This window comes from Phoenix dactylifera, chromosome 1 (genome assembly GCF_009389715.1).
Source record: "Phoenix dactylifera cultivar Barhee BC4 chromosome 1, palm_55x_up_171113_PBpolish2nd_filt_p, whole genome shotgun sequence".
Lineage (NCBI taxonomy): Eukaryota > Viridiplantae > Streptophyta > Magnoliopsida > Arecales > Arecaceae > Phoenix > Phoenix dactylifera.
In genome coordinates, this window is record NC_052392.1 from 11,439,129 (window position 1) to 11,453,798 (window position 14,670).

The 14,670-nt window shown below is 39.4% G+C and overlaps 1 protein-coding gene across 1 annotated transcript; it reads right to left on the reverse strand.

The window, feature by feature from the left end:
* Positions 1-284: 284 nt before the first annotated feature.
* LOC120110806 (protein GrpE-like) lies at positions 285-13,112 on the reverse strand. Its single transcript, XM_039126489.1, has 3 exons — positions 12,807-13,112; positions 1,427-1,942; positions 285-804 (listed from the first exon to the last, which is right to left on the reverse strand). Exons 1-3 carry the CDS (start codon positions 13,044-13,046, stop codon positions 577-579), a joined length of 984 nt encoding a protein of 327 aa, XP_038982417.1. The 5' UTR covers positions 13,047-13,112; the 3' UTR covers positions 285-576.
* Positions 13,113-14,670: the final 1,558 nt, after the last annotated feature.

A 14,670-nucleotide genomic window follows, 5' to 3' on the forward strand; every position in this document is an offset into this window, starting at 1 on the left:
AAGTGCTGGGAGTACTTCAAATATGACAGAAGCAAGAATATCTCCAATATTAAAGAATGTTAATATTAGATCTGAATGCAAATGCATTGTGTATAGGACCTTATGCTGCAGCATTATAATGAAGAGTGCAAATATTAAGTCCTAAGCAACCATTGAAATTGGATTTCCAGGACTTCCAAATATTGATAGTATTGACACAAGTAGGACTTTTGGATAATGGTCAGATTACTGGATTTCCATGGGCCAGCTTGCGGAATTTCATCACATTCTCAAAATCTTAGGAGTACAAAAAAAAAGGGTGACCTCAGCAAAATAACACAACTTTCTGGAAACATGTCAGGATGTGAGAGCTCGTATCTATCTATTCTAGTTCAGCAACGTGACTTTAAACACTACATCCAAATCTCACGTTGCCTCAAACAATGACTCTAGGGGCCTCCCTCTCAAGAACAGTAGCTGCAATACTGAGAACTGCAAGTATATATTGCAGCTGTACGTTAAAAAGCTTCAGATCTTCTGAACACACAAGAATTCTTACAAAATTGATTCATTAACTAAATAAACCAATAGTACAAATTAATCAGAATCTCCACTTTCCTTCGTGCTTTCTTGACTTGCTTCTCCACTGCCTTCATCTGCTGGCGAGCCTCCATCTTCAGGCTTTGCAGGGCCTGGTCCTGCCGATACCTTCACCATTGATGGACGCAAGAGTCTTTCCCCAAGTTTGAACCCCTTACGAAATTCTTGAATTATAATGCCTTCTTCAAACTCCATTGACTCCTCGCGCATTATTGCCTCATGAAGCTTTTACAACAAAATAGAAGTTTGTAAGAGGAGCAACATATGTGAATAAGATACGTAGATATAGCATGTGTGTGTGTGTGTATCAAATTTTACACAAAAATAAAAAAGAGAAAAAAATCCTTTGCAGACGATTCTTTTCCTGTCACTATAAACAGAAAAGTTAAATGTATTTGTTAGATCAGGCGCACAAGTAAAATTAGTTGTTTGCATCATTCTGCTGCAATTAGGCTCTTTGGCATTTAACCTGTGCCTCCAAGATAAATGCAGCTCCTTCAATCAAACTTTTGCCTCCTTAACGAGCTTAGACTGATAACTGAATAGTTATGCCAAATGTTGCATCAAACACCAATTTGGCAGCAAGACAAGCAGAGCATCTGTCTGGTTGAGAGTCAGTCAAAATGCTCATAAACCTCAAGACTTAATATTTCTAACAATAAATTCTTGCACCATATGCATGTAATAGAGCTTGCTGATTAAAATTAAGAAAAACTAGCAGTTGGAACAGTGGAACAGCATGCAGGTGTATTCATGGATTAGGCAGGAAACGAAACTTCTAATGCTTCATAGCAGGCAGCAGATACAAAGGGAGCATAACTCAACATTATAAACAAAGACAACTCACCAAAGGATCAAATGGATTGCCAACAGTTTCCACCGTTTCAACACCCAATGAGTCAAAGATCTCCAAAAACTGTTTATAGATGCTCTGATAACTGTTGTTTATTTTCTCTTCTCCCTCAGTCTCCACCTTTATCTGACTTTTAGCCCTTTCAAAATTGTCTAAAACAGGCAATAAGCTCTCTATAACTTGTCCTTGTGCATTTGTCATCAGAGAGAGCCTTTCTCTCTCTGTCCTTTTCCTGAAGTTGTCAAAGTCCGCACTGATCCTAAGAATGCGGTCCCGTTCTGTGGACAACTCTTCAGACAAAGAAGCAACTTCAGTTGCAAGAGAATTCTTCTCCTCCTCAATGGACTGAAGAAAGGCCTCTATCTCAGCAATTTTTGATTGATCATTATTAGCCAAAGCTTCTTTATATGATTGCAGTGATACCATGACAGCCGAAACAACTTTTTCTCCAATATCAGCAACATCATCGTTTGCACCATCCTCTGTGAGGATTTCATCATCTGAATCTGCCTGCGATGAAGTTACATATATATATATATATATATATATATATATATATATATGTTAGCTCAAGTAAAGGGATGCGTACTTGAATTTCTGAGACAATGAATATAACATGAAAACTATAGTTTCAAGGGAAAGAAATGGTGGAAGCATAAGTGTTCACCATAATCAAACATCTCATCCTTGGGTTCCTTTCACCAAAGAAAGTTTTCAAAACATTACAAGGATTTTCAATCTCCTTAACTTTAATTTTTTGAGAAAATCTGGGGGATACTATGATATCTAAAAATCTATGCATAAACAGAAAATTGATGAAAGGAAAAGAATAGATTGTATAACAAAATCTAGAACTAAGAAAGCAATGTTACACTACGAGAGCGATGAAATACCTTGTGCATACTCAATATCATCATGGCATGCATCAACGTTCAAGATTCAATGGAAGAAAACCAAAGCTGACATTTCTTGTCATGTGAGTACTAAATATTCAGACAAAAAGAAAGATACAGTGAGGACGAGTAAGGGTGCATGAGCTACTTGGTCACGTGAAACTCATCATCTGATTAGAGTTTCTGTTAGGAAAAGAGAAGCTGGAAAGTTTGGTGAGCCCCTCAATATCTAGAATCCTGATAATTTTGGAATATCTCTTCTGTGCCTGTTTTCAACCATTGTAACCCATCTTTGAACCAATTATTCATGGTACAAAGACCAGAATCCAAACAGCCCATAAGAGAGGGACATAAAACCTTACCTCCACAAAAGAACAGGACAAACAAGATCATTTCCGACAAACAAGAAAAGGACTCCTACTGGAGACCCTAAGAAAAGAAATAGCTACTCAATAACATATCCAATTTTCAGATGTCAACCAATATCTTTTTTCTTTTTTCTTTTTTTTCGATGATAAGATGTCAACCAATATCAGAGTCCAATGCCTGCTTGGTGCAGCATATCACTTTTTCATAAGGGGGATATTCAGATGCCTGACTACTATGTCCGCTTGGTCGAACCAAGTTCATCCAGGTTTTAGGTTTCAATGGGCGAGCCATGCTCAGGCTGAAGACAGCCAGAGGTAAAGTCGTCTAGGCCTTTAATATCGAGTTTTGGCCTCCTCTGAAACCATCCAGGTTTGACCAATCCCAAGTCTAAATTGCAATAGGTTCAACTACTATGTCCGCCCGGTCGAACCAGGTTCATTCAGGTTTTAGGTTTCAATGGGCGAGCCATGCTCAGGCTGAAGACAGCCAGAGGTAAAGTCGTCTAGGCCCTTAATATCGAGTTTTGGCCTCCTCTGAAACCATCCTGGTTTGACCAATGCCAAGTCTAAATTGCAATAGGTTCAACTACATGGAACCAAATAGGCCCTTAGTTGGTAAACACCTACTGTCCAACCAATTATTTGTATAACAGCCCAAGCAACCAACGCAGCTACATGAACAGACCCAAACCACTCCTTATGCTACACTTTCGCTACCCACCAAATAACTACTAACAAGAGTACTGAGGAAGGAGGAGAAAAAAAGAAAACTAAAAAAGGAGAACGAAGACCAATGCTACATTCCTAACCAACTGCCAATTTTCCTTATAAAAGTTAAAGAGGCAACTAACAACAATATAGAGCTCCATACACCAAGTTGTCTGCGAAACTAAAAAAATAAATCCAAACAATTACAAGAGAGAAATTCCAAGTTTCTACTTACCTCAATCACCTTCTTGCCCTCTCCATCCCCACTCCATAGAGGGTCAAGAAGAGTATGGGCCAGTTGTCACAGGCAAGCCAAGATACCACATCATCGTGGTTCAAAAATTCATCCAAAGCATAGGCACAAACTTTAGTGTTGATGCTACTTAGGCCACAAATCTAACCATGACTAGTGGTGCATTAGTCTCACCATTCTTCCATCATAAGACATGAACATCACATTCGCAGTAGTGTGGTACCTTGAATCCTTCATCTAATATGTTTATTTCAACTGGCTTATTGTTGGGCTAGTAAGCAGATATTCTTCCTGAGCTGCAGTGATGACCATCCCGATTCCACTACTCATCGAGGTGGCTACCTCTTCAAATTCCAAAAAGGATAGAAAATTGTCCATAGACAATATCCATCCACAATGCAATATCTCCCAAGCAACGACATAAAGAAAGTTTATATTTGGGTCCTCTGTGTACCAAGGTTATGGCATACTTCTTAATGCCAAAAACCACTGCAGCCATCCAGGAAGTAATGATGTGGAACAGATAGAAGAAAGCATATGTTGTGAAATTTGATATTCATTTATCTTATTGTATACATCGAAAAATCCTCTAGGCTTTGGCCATGCAAGGTCAGATGTGAAACCTTTCATGTGTTGCGCACAAGTTAGGGACCACAACTAGCCGCCTGCCTTTTTCCAATCTCTTCCTCTCACATCTTCCTTCTCCTTACGATCATTCTCATCTTTAATAATTACATCCCTTTCATTCACCTTTTACTCGCTCTAGTCTAGAGAAATAAACAAGTTCATAAGCCAAACATGGCAGTGTATTTGTCAAGTCAAATAGATGGTTAAAAGAAAATCTATAATCACTTGGAATTTCACAGCCATGCCTATTTCTCATATTCATCACATATGCCCAGTGGTAATATAAAAATATAGCTCTAAAATGTATTGCTTTTCTTTCTCTTTATGCAATATTCAGATTCCTCTTTGTAGAATATATAATAGTGAATCAAACTCTCTCATCAAATCCCCCAAGTTTAGATAGAACCGTGCATAGTTCGGGTCACAAAAGAATTATTTAATTTGGTTCGATGTATTCTGTATTGACGATGAAGACCATATATTCTACAATAAAAAATCTGAATATTGCACAGAGCAAGATTTGAAAATCTAGGTATCAGTTTTGCCAAGCTTGCCAAATTTCGGATTCCACAGTTTTGTTTGTCTCAATATTTTTGGCTTGAGTTCCAGCCAAATAGGAAAAAATAAAAATACACTAGGAGAAAATATACAAGCATGTTTTATCATTTGTAATCATCAAACTTGTGATCTGTGTTCTTAGGTTGCAAGTCTAAAAGTATGAACAATAATAAACATATTCAAAAATCAGTGAAATGTTAAAGAACTATTGTTGTCACTTGTCAGTTTAACAACAACCTAATTTCTGAACACCTAATAGTGTAAATATATAGCTTAAACAGTCAATTATACTAAAATAGAACTCAACATAAATATGAAATGTGATATAAAAAATTACCATCATATTAAGTATCATGTGTTCACATATAACTTAACAAAGACTATGGTTAGATGTAGCTCATCCAAATGTCTTAAGGATTTTGGTTAAGCTCTAGCAAATCCAAATTTAAGTCTTTCACAAATACCCTTTCCTTCTGTTTCTCTACAAAGTTTATCTTAAAGACCGAAAAGACTCTTTTACATCCAACAAAAGCTACATTTTTCTTAAATATCTTAGAGCTAGACACCCAAATACTTTCAAGTTTTTCCAACAAAAAAAAATCAGAAACATATGATTAAGGTTAAAAAAGTACATCTGATTTCTCATAGGTTAGATTAATCATATATAAATATTTTTTTAACTTTTTAACTCAAGAAATCAAAAATAACAGGAAATAAGCACTATTTACTCAAATTTACTTAAGAAATGGTGAGATGACCTCAAATGATACAAACTTAGCTAACTGCAAAAATGACCACAAATATTATTGAAAAAAAAAACAAAGTGAAAAATAGCATATTCTATCAAACTCAGCCAAAACTAGCCAAGTCCATTAAAATTGGACCAAAGAAACTTCCCAAAACTGAAAATTTCTAGAAGTTTTGAATCATTTCAAGCCAAAGTGGACCAGTTTCGATCCTTGATCCTTGGCAGAAAGATAATAATGGCAAATAGTACATTTTATGACTATTATATGTAATGAATACCTCTTCACAACATTTACTTCTCATTTCCTCTTATTTCTAACAATTAGTTATAGGATAGGCCACATCAGGGTTTGGCATGGGGATGGCAAAATAGTGGTGCATGTAAGATCCAGAAAAAACTGTCATGATATCAACCAGTCCTTGGACATACCTGTCACACCCCAAATCCGGGACATGACACGACCATGCTACAAAGAGATATAGCCTACGATAACATGAAGCCAACAATCATAATTAACCCACAAATCCATCACAAATAAAGTATAGCAAAATGGTCCAAATCCATCATCCATCAGTTACATAAACAAATGCTGATCCAGAGCGACTAAATCCAAATTTAAATGCCAAATCCCATAACTCCAAAAATTCAGAAAGTCATCAACTATAAATTCATAGTCAATTAAAATACTAAAATTCTTCTACAAAATCGCCAAGCTTGCTAGCGCAAACTCTAAGCCTGAACCATCTTTCATTCTTAGTGATCCTATTTGTCTAAAAAGAGAAAGATAAAAAGAGATATGAGCTACACAGCTCAATAATTAAACCTTTCACTACCTTACCAAATCAAGCATAAAATTTTACATGCATCAATAAATCATTTAGAGGAGATAAACTACCATTAGAAAATAGAACATTTCATAATAATAGTATAATTACAAATCAATTTGATCTTGCATATGCATAAATCATGCAAATTACATACATATGATTCCCAATGCATAAATAAAATCATAAACTATGCTAACTTTATAAAGTCATAAATTATTTCTTGTTTTGCCACATCATATTTCTTAATAATTCTCTCAGACTAAATGTTGTCATTATTATACTCGTGACAAGGCCGTAATATCATGCCAACTACTATAACTCACTAGTGGGGTAGTATGCCAAGCTACTATAATCCCCTAGCGAGAGTCGTATGCCAAGCTACTGTAATATGCTGACAAGGATTGTATGCCAAGCTACTGTAATATGCTGGTGAGGATTGTATGCTAAGCTACTATTGTGTTGTATGCCAAGCTGTTGTATCCTGCTGGCGAGGGCTATATGCCAAGTTACTGTAACTCGCCGGCGAGAACCGTATGCCAAGCTACTGTAACCCGCTAGCAAGGGTCGTATGCCAAGCTACTGTAACCTACTGGCGAGGGTTGTATGCAGTTATTTGAGAGCCCGTAGTCATATTTTTCTTAAAATCAAATTTTCTTAAGTCATATTTTCTTAAATTATATATGAATAAAATACTAAATGGCTTTATAGGATTCAAAATTCATAAATAAGTCTTTAACAGTAGAAAAATTATGAAATAGTTCTTTTCATAACAAAAAAATATAAATTTTATAAATATGGAGTTCATAGTTCATAGACTAGTCATTAATAATAAATATTTATAGAACCATTATTTCATAATAAATTATAAATTTCGTAATATCATATGCTTGATCTTTGATTTTAAGCAAACATGATATAGTCAATATTTAACATTATTTTTGTATTTTCATATAAAGCATAACCACAAAAAATATGAGAAAATTTAAAAACTAATTAGGGGTGTCGGTGTCACAAGTTCGAAAACTAGTAAGGAGTGTAAGGTTTACTTACCTCTTTCGCTTTAGACCTTCAAACTTCACTGGACTAATCTGCTAAACCTCGACCCCGGCAACGTACCCCGGCCTCGATTTTCAACGAGCACAATGCTAGGGAACAACGAGTTCGAAAGAAGAAAGAGGGAGAAAGAAGAAAGGAGGAGGTGCGATGATCGTCGGTGGAGGGCCATAGAGGAGAGGGGGTCCTATTTATAGATGTGACTTAGGGTTCTAGCAGCACTAGAAGAGTCCTAGCGGCTCTAGGTCTCCTATTTCTACTAAGAGTCGTCGGCTTCGGATGTGAAAGCAGACTCCTTTCAGAAATCTGCTGTTGCTCATCGTGTGCGGCGCATGCACGAGTCCAACATCCAGGTCGGGCTGGTTAAGTGGACTGGGCTCTGACCAGGCCATCACATACCCCTTATAGTGCGGTAGGGGATCAATGTTCGAAGATAATATTTTGTTCTCATGAAACCTGAAAAGACAGCCACTATAATGAGCAGAGGGATTAAGATAGTCATAGTTGGAGAATGAAAAGAAAGGCACCTAACTACCTTGGTGCTTATTGCACTTGCGGTATAAAGGTAAATGTGCCATACTTGTGAGAATTGTAATATTGACAATTTATGATGGATGGACAATGAGAATGGAAATCCACTAGTGTTGGTATCCTGGTTGAAGTAGCCTTGATACTAAAGCTATATGTTTCAGCCTTGGATAAAATTTTGAACCTCAATGATATGATATCACCAAAGATAACTGGAACATACTTATACTAGCCCTATATGGAGAGGATGAGAACAGCAAGAGCAAGGAGGTAGGGGAGGTAACCGGGGGATTGACAGGTTCTCTGTTAAATAATACAGATGTAGCAACATGGCAACTAACTTGTGTCTCCTTAATCTTTGGTGCTTGAATGGGAATTATACAGCAGATAGCAATTCGGTAGTGTGGGAGCTAATATAATTTATTTACATGGGCAACATATGCAGCTGTTTTAATCACTTTAATTGTTGGATGACCTGTAATAACGTTTTCCTTGGGCTTGTGGGCTGGCCAGAAGAGTCTGGAGAGACTCTGGTGAGAGTCTTCTTCCTCCCCCGATCCCGGTGGAGTCAGAGACTCCCAGAGCAATCCGAGTTTGACTAGAATTCTAGGATTCCTCTATTTAAATCCTCCACCTCCTCTGTTGAATTCCATCACCAGTCTCTTGAGGAATACCCGCGCATCCCAAGCTTCTTTTCCAGATTTCTTCCTTGAATCTTCGCCATAAGGACCGCCTCGTTGGACCGAGGTGAGTGTCCTCTACCTCTTTCTCTTCCTTTTCCCAATTGTCTAGCCTTTGCAGCCTTGGAATTAAGCTGGCAAGTCGTCGGAATTCATCCAAAATAGGGGTACCTTGTTTCGGCGTCTCTTCCTCCTATGTTCGCAGCCATCGGCTGCCGGAATAGGCCAAGCTTCGCCACCTTCCGAGAGCACTGAGATCATGTGGTCATCGATCAAGGAGATCGGCCATGATCTAGGCCGAGTTTTTTCATGATTCATCTTGTCTTCCTCCCTTCTTCCTTGTGCCAGACGGCCACCGTTGCCGGCAAGGCTGCGGCCGAAGGACCCCTTGGGCCGCTGCCACTGGAGTAGGCCGCTTTGGCCGCCACCATAGAGAGGGAGAGAACAGCTCTCCCCTATTTTGGGGAAGAAGAGAGGCTTCTCTCTTTTTTCTCTCTTAGTTTTCTCTTCCTTTGTTTCTCTCTCTTCACATGATTCTATGGATCCAACAAGAAGGTCCCATATTTCCTTTATAGACCCAGATTGACCCCAATAGAGGGTCTTAGACCAGTATCGTTGCGACCACCCGTCGCGCTAGTTTTATCCTGACCATTGCCGAGCACCGCTGGACTCTATCATCATTAGTCTTTATTGTATTATCTATACCATGGTTTGATTCTTGTTTCATAAGTTAACTAATTTGATTGACCAGAGCGGACTGATCCAGATCATCGGATGCTGCTACCTAGTCGATCATGTCAGTCTCGCACTCGATTGTTGTCAACTACCATTGGATCCATAATTGATAACTCCGGATCTATTGTCTTTTTCTTACTTGGATATATGTTTCTTGATCAGATAGATTGAGTTACGTTATACTAATTGATTCGAACAATTGAGCATTGTCACCTAGCTGGCCACGTATATCTTTCTATACAAATCTATTTTCATAGTCTAGCCTTAATTTTGTATAGGGCTACAATCATTCGGAAAGAAAGAAACCCAACAAGATTCTACACTCTAGTTTCTAAATTGAGGTATGGCCCCGATCCTTTATTTTAATTAAAGAAGAATAGAGAATATGAGTAATTCAAGTATTGTAACTCTAAAATTAGGTAATTGCTGAGCAATTGATTCACTGATATGGCGAGTGATTGATAAGGAATAAGTTGGTATTATATTGATATTAAATTGACTGGACATGTTAGGTATGGATTGGTAGTGTTGTAGCTGGGTTGGATTACGATAGAGGTAAGAATTTTTATACTTGGTCACCATATAGATATATATATATATATATATTGGTTTGTACTGCTGGATTTGCATCGTGAGATTTGCATCGATGGTTTTGGTTTGGCATGTGATGATATGTTTCTAGTACAAATATATTCGTATAGTTATTATACATATCAGATATTGAGAACATAATTACATGAACACAAATATCTTGAATTTGAGAAAAATTCATTGTATAAGTGGTAACTGATTTGACAAGAACAACATGTACATCAGGTAAAAAAATATAGTTTGGATCAAGGTAGGCTGAACCGGTACCGGTAAGCGTATCGGTCGCCTATCAGACCGGTTCAAACCGGTCCGGTACGAACTGGTCTTTGTGGACCGGTTCAAACCGGTCTCTGTGGCATTTATTACCTGCGCGGGGCAGCGCGCGGGCGCGAATAAGCTGGCCCGCGCACGCGTGAGGCGGGGCGGTTCCCAACGCAGGGAAACATGCCTGTGCGCGGTGGAACCGCGCAAGGAAACGCGTAGGGCGGAGAACCATGCAAGGGTTGTGGTTAAAAAAAGTTGGTACCGATGTGAACCGGCCGATTCGCACCAGTACAGACCAGTACGAGGCCGATACGCAGCCGGTACGCATGCGTACCGATCGGTACCAGCCCAAAAATAGCTGAAATCGGTTTTCACGCTGTCCAGATACCGGTTCCAGGCCGAACCGGTCCGTACCAGGTTGAACAAGCCGGTACGGTCCGGTTCGGCAGACCATGATTTGGACTAACCTTATCATAGGATAGCGCTCATGAGCTAACGCATGAGGATAGCCTCCACGAGCTTATGCATGAGATAGGCTCCACAGGCTTAAGCATTGTATAGCGCCCATGGGCTTATGCATGAAATTTCGTCAGTCTTGGATCAAGTTATGATATTGGTTAGTCCAAAGCCGGAAGTTAATCAATGAAAAACATGAAAATCAAGTTAATGAGAAACATATGAAATAACATAAAAAATTGTTGTAGAACAATTAGTTATATATATGTGTGTGTATTTGAAAAGATGATAATGAGAACTTATATGCATATTATTTGTATGAGCTTTTTGAGTATTGATACTTATTTGGTACTGCTAATTGATTACTTTCTTATGACTTATGGCGCATCGATTCAGAACTTTTACTGGGCTGTAAAGCTCATAACCTCTTTTTTCTTTTTCTTTTCAAAGTTGCAGATTGCAAGTGGCTTAATACTTGGCTATGGTTGCTTGGCGATGATTGAGATCATATAGAAAAGGGATGAATAAATAGAGCATCACTGATCTTGGTTGAATGATTTAATTTTATAACTGGATTGGCTTTGTTATTTGGTATGAATTGAGATCATTATTGTTTAGTGATATTGAAGTTGTGATAAATTTTCAGGCCTTGCATATTCTCTAGGGCTCTGCCTTAGAGAGTGTGCGGCCGTATCACGTGACCGACACGGATGATGGGTTCGGTGCGTGACTACCACTTTCTGAAAAACAAATTTTTTCATACTGAGGATTTTCTTCGATTCCATATAACTGAACTTATTGCAGTTCAATGTGTTGCGACTAACTTAAATCCAATGATTGTTTCCTCTAATTTGAATCCATCTTTGAATCATGAATCCACATTTTGGCATGCATGGAGAATTTTGACCAATGACCAAAATGACTAAAGGTTCCCCATAGGAGAAATGCAAGCATACAATGGATTAAAGTTGATTCTAATTGTTGCCGTTGAATCTCGAACGAGGTCGGAGTGCAGCTCGGATGACCCTAAGGTCAGTAGGACCTGATCTCTTCTAGAGATGGCCTGCAAGAAGTCCGCTTGCTAGAGAGTTTTTGGCGGAGGACCCTCCAATGCCTAGGTTAGGACAGAGAGGTAACAGTATGAAAGAAAGAAATTTCAGCAGAATAGTGTGTTATGGGTGAACATGACATACCTGAGGTCCACCGGACTGCCTATTTATATAGAGCAATTCATTTTGTCGTTTTCTGAGTTAATGCGACATGCGTTAATAGCCAGTCCCATGTTTACGGCGTGGGTATCATTCCTTGAGGATAGCGTACAACACTAATCGCGCGCCGACTGTAGTGCTGCCGAATTTGCCGGTGGTCAGTGATGTCAATTCTTGTCGGCACGTGCCAATTGGCCTTTCAGCTGATTGGCTCCTTGGCAGGGCCAAAGTCCCTACTTCGGTTTATACCAAGGTCAAAGAAGTCAGGTCTGATTTGAGGTCGAGGTGCCTAATATTTTCCCCATCACTAATCATCTTTTGGGTGCAAAAATCTCACAACAACTACTACCCATGGGCAATCGGTGCCTTATTGATATTGAAAATGATCTCAGATATGATTGGACAGGCCTTCAGCCCATAAGCCAACTATATTACTTATAACTAAATGCTTTCTCTAAATCAATAACAACTAAATCTAGATTATTTCTCCTCCTCAACTCTTCCTATCCTTTAACCTACTTAAATAAAAATTATCATGATGGCAGACCGTCCTAACATTTAGCAAAAAACCTACACTCGCAGGGGAAAAGTTGAACAGGTCAACACCAAAACAAATCATTGCATGTCAATCACAAACCCACACAATCATATGATCGAACACTTGATGCAAACAAAGATATCAAAAAAATAAAAAAAGACCAAGATGATAAAGGAGAAGATTCATTGATGCAGAACTATAACGCCCCTCCCCCCACCCAAACACACACACACACAAAAAGAAAAAGAAAACCATGAATCTTGATTTGGAATAATAAATCCCAGTACAAATTCTTATGAGTTTCTACCCAATATTTAAAGAGGAGCCAGAAAACGATACCTTGGCCGCAGTTTCTTCGACCACGTCGGTTTCTGTGGCATCTCCATTGGCAGCAGCTAAGGGCGGAAATCTTGGGAAGCGTAGAGGTCTTTCGGGGAAAGGGGATAGGTTTAGACGTAGAGGCCTTGCGAGCCTCTGATTAGGAATGAAGATCGCAACGCTCCTCGGAGTCTCGCGAGATGCGACGGCCGGCCTCGGCGAGGGGAAGAGGAGAGCCGGAGTCCCAAGGATTGCGGCCATTGGTTGTTGGTGAGAAGAGACGAGCGAGAGCGAGGAGCTGCTAGCGATAGGCCGAGGCGAATCTGACCGGAAGGTTCAGGAGACTTCAGCTGCTTTCGAGCCCCGACCGTCCGGGCGAGGAGTATCCGGTCCGGTCCGATCCGCCAAACGTTGTTCATTCTGCTTTCAAATGTTTGGTCTAGGATTTGGACCGGGGCGCATGAAACAGTTTTGGGTCTTTCTGGATACTGTCCGTGCATAAGGGACCGGTTTGTGAGAGCGATACACGGCATTCGGTTCGTTGGTGCAGGCTGCGCACGAGTTCACGCGAGGAACCCAAAAGGTACCCAAAAAATCACCCAATCGCAACATGACACGTTTGATGGTTTGTGTGTTGCTTAAAACGTTGCTGGTGCGTCAGGTGCGTTCAAGTGAGTGCCGCTGGGGAGGAAATAGACAGCAATGCGATCTGATGCAAGAAAAGAGTAATACTATTCAGAAGCTTTATTTAGTATCTATGTGCTGACGGTGGTATGTCCATCCGGCACTGCCACATCAGCACGTAATTAGCAGCAGTGCCGTTTTACAGGGTTGGAGTTGGATCTTTTGCGTCGAAAGAATGATTAAATTTTTATTTTTTTGCAATATTGATTATTGCAATATCGATCGTTGTATCTTTAGTATGTTTCACGCTCATGTTCAACTGCAAAGATAATACTTCACAAAAGATATCAAATGCAAAAAGTGAAAAAAGAGAATATAGACAACAACCTTCTATTTAACCTTCCATTTCAGTTTCTGGTTTAGATGAGGATGCCAGCATAAAGATTGATCAAGTCCATCAATTCTAGCTGTATAATTGCTATGTCAAAGAATGTAATGCAGCTGTAGGATTATTTTTAGGAGTCTTCTAGCCGTATGATTGTTATATCAAAGGATGTATATTTAGAATGTATTCTTAATCTGTAAATAACTTTGTCTATAAAGAGGTCTATAAAGGGAGAATGAATATATGGCTTTGGTACGATTGACCTAGCCGTTCTCCTCATATCTTTCATGGTATCAGAGCCTGACTTGGCTCACGCACGATGCTACCCACAATAATGTCTTCCGCTGCGGCCTTCATTCCCCCAAACAATCTTGCTCAATTTGTTTCGGTGAAGCTTGAAGGGCCATCATCTTATTTAAATTGGTCCTCTCAAGTTGAAGGTGCCTTTGATATTCATGGTTTTCTGAGTTTTGTGGATGGTACAAAACCATGCCCAGAAGAGTTCCTAACTGCTGTAGGGACTGTTGCTTCTACTTTTAATCCAGAATTTACCATTTGGAATCAGAAAAATTGCTTCGTTCTGGTTTGGATGAGGTCCACAATCTTAGAGTAGGTTCTATCCTTGGTTTATGGTTTCAAAACTGCTCGGCAAGCATGGTTGGCCGTGGTAAATCGCTTCGCATCCCTCTTATCCTTGAATGTGAATCAACTGAAATGCCAATTGCAGAGTCTACGGCAAGGAGGCAAGAGTTGTCCTGAGTTTGTTGAAGGAGCAAAGGTCCTTGCGAGCCAATTGACGGCCGTGGGAAAGCTCGTGACTGATGAAGATTTGATTTCTCACATTCTTGGAGGACTCAACTCAGCATACACTCCTTT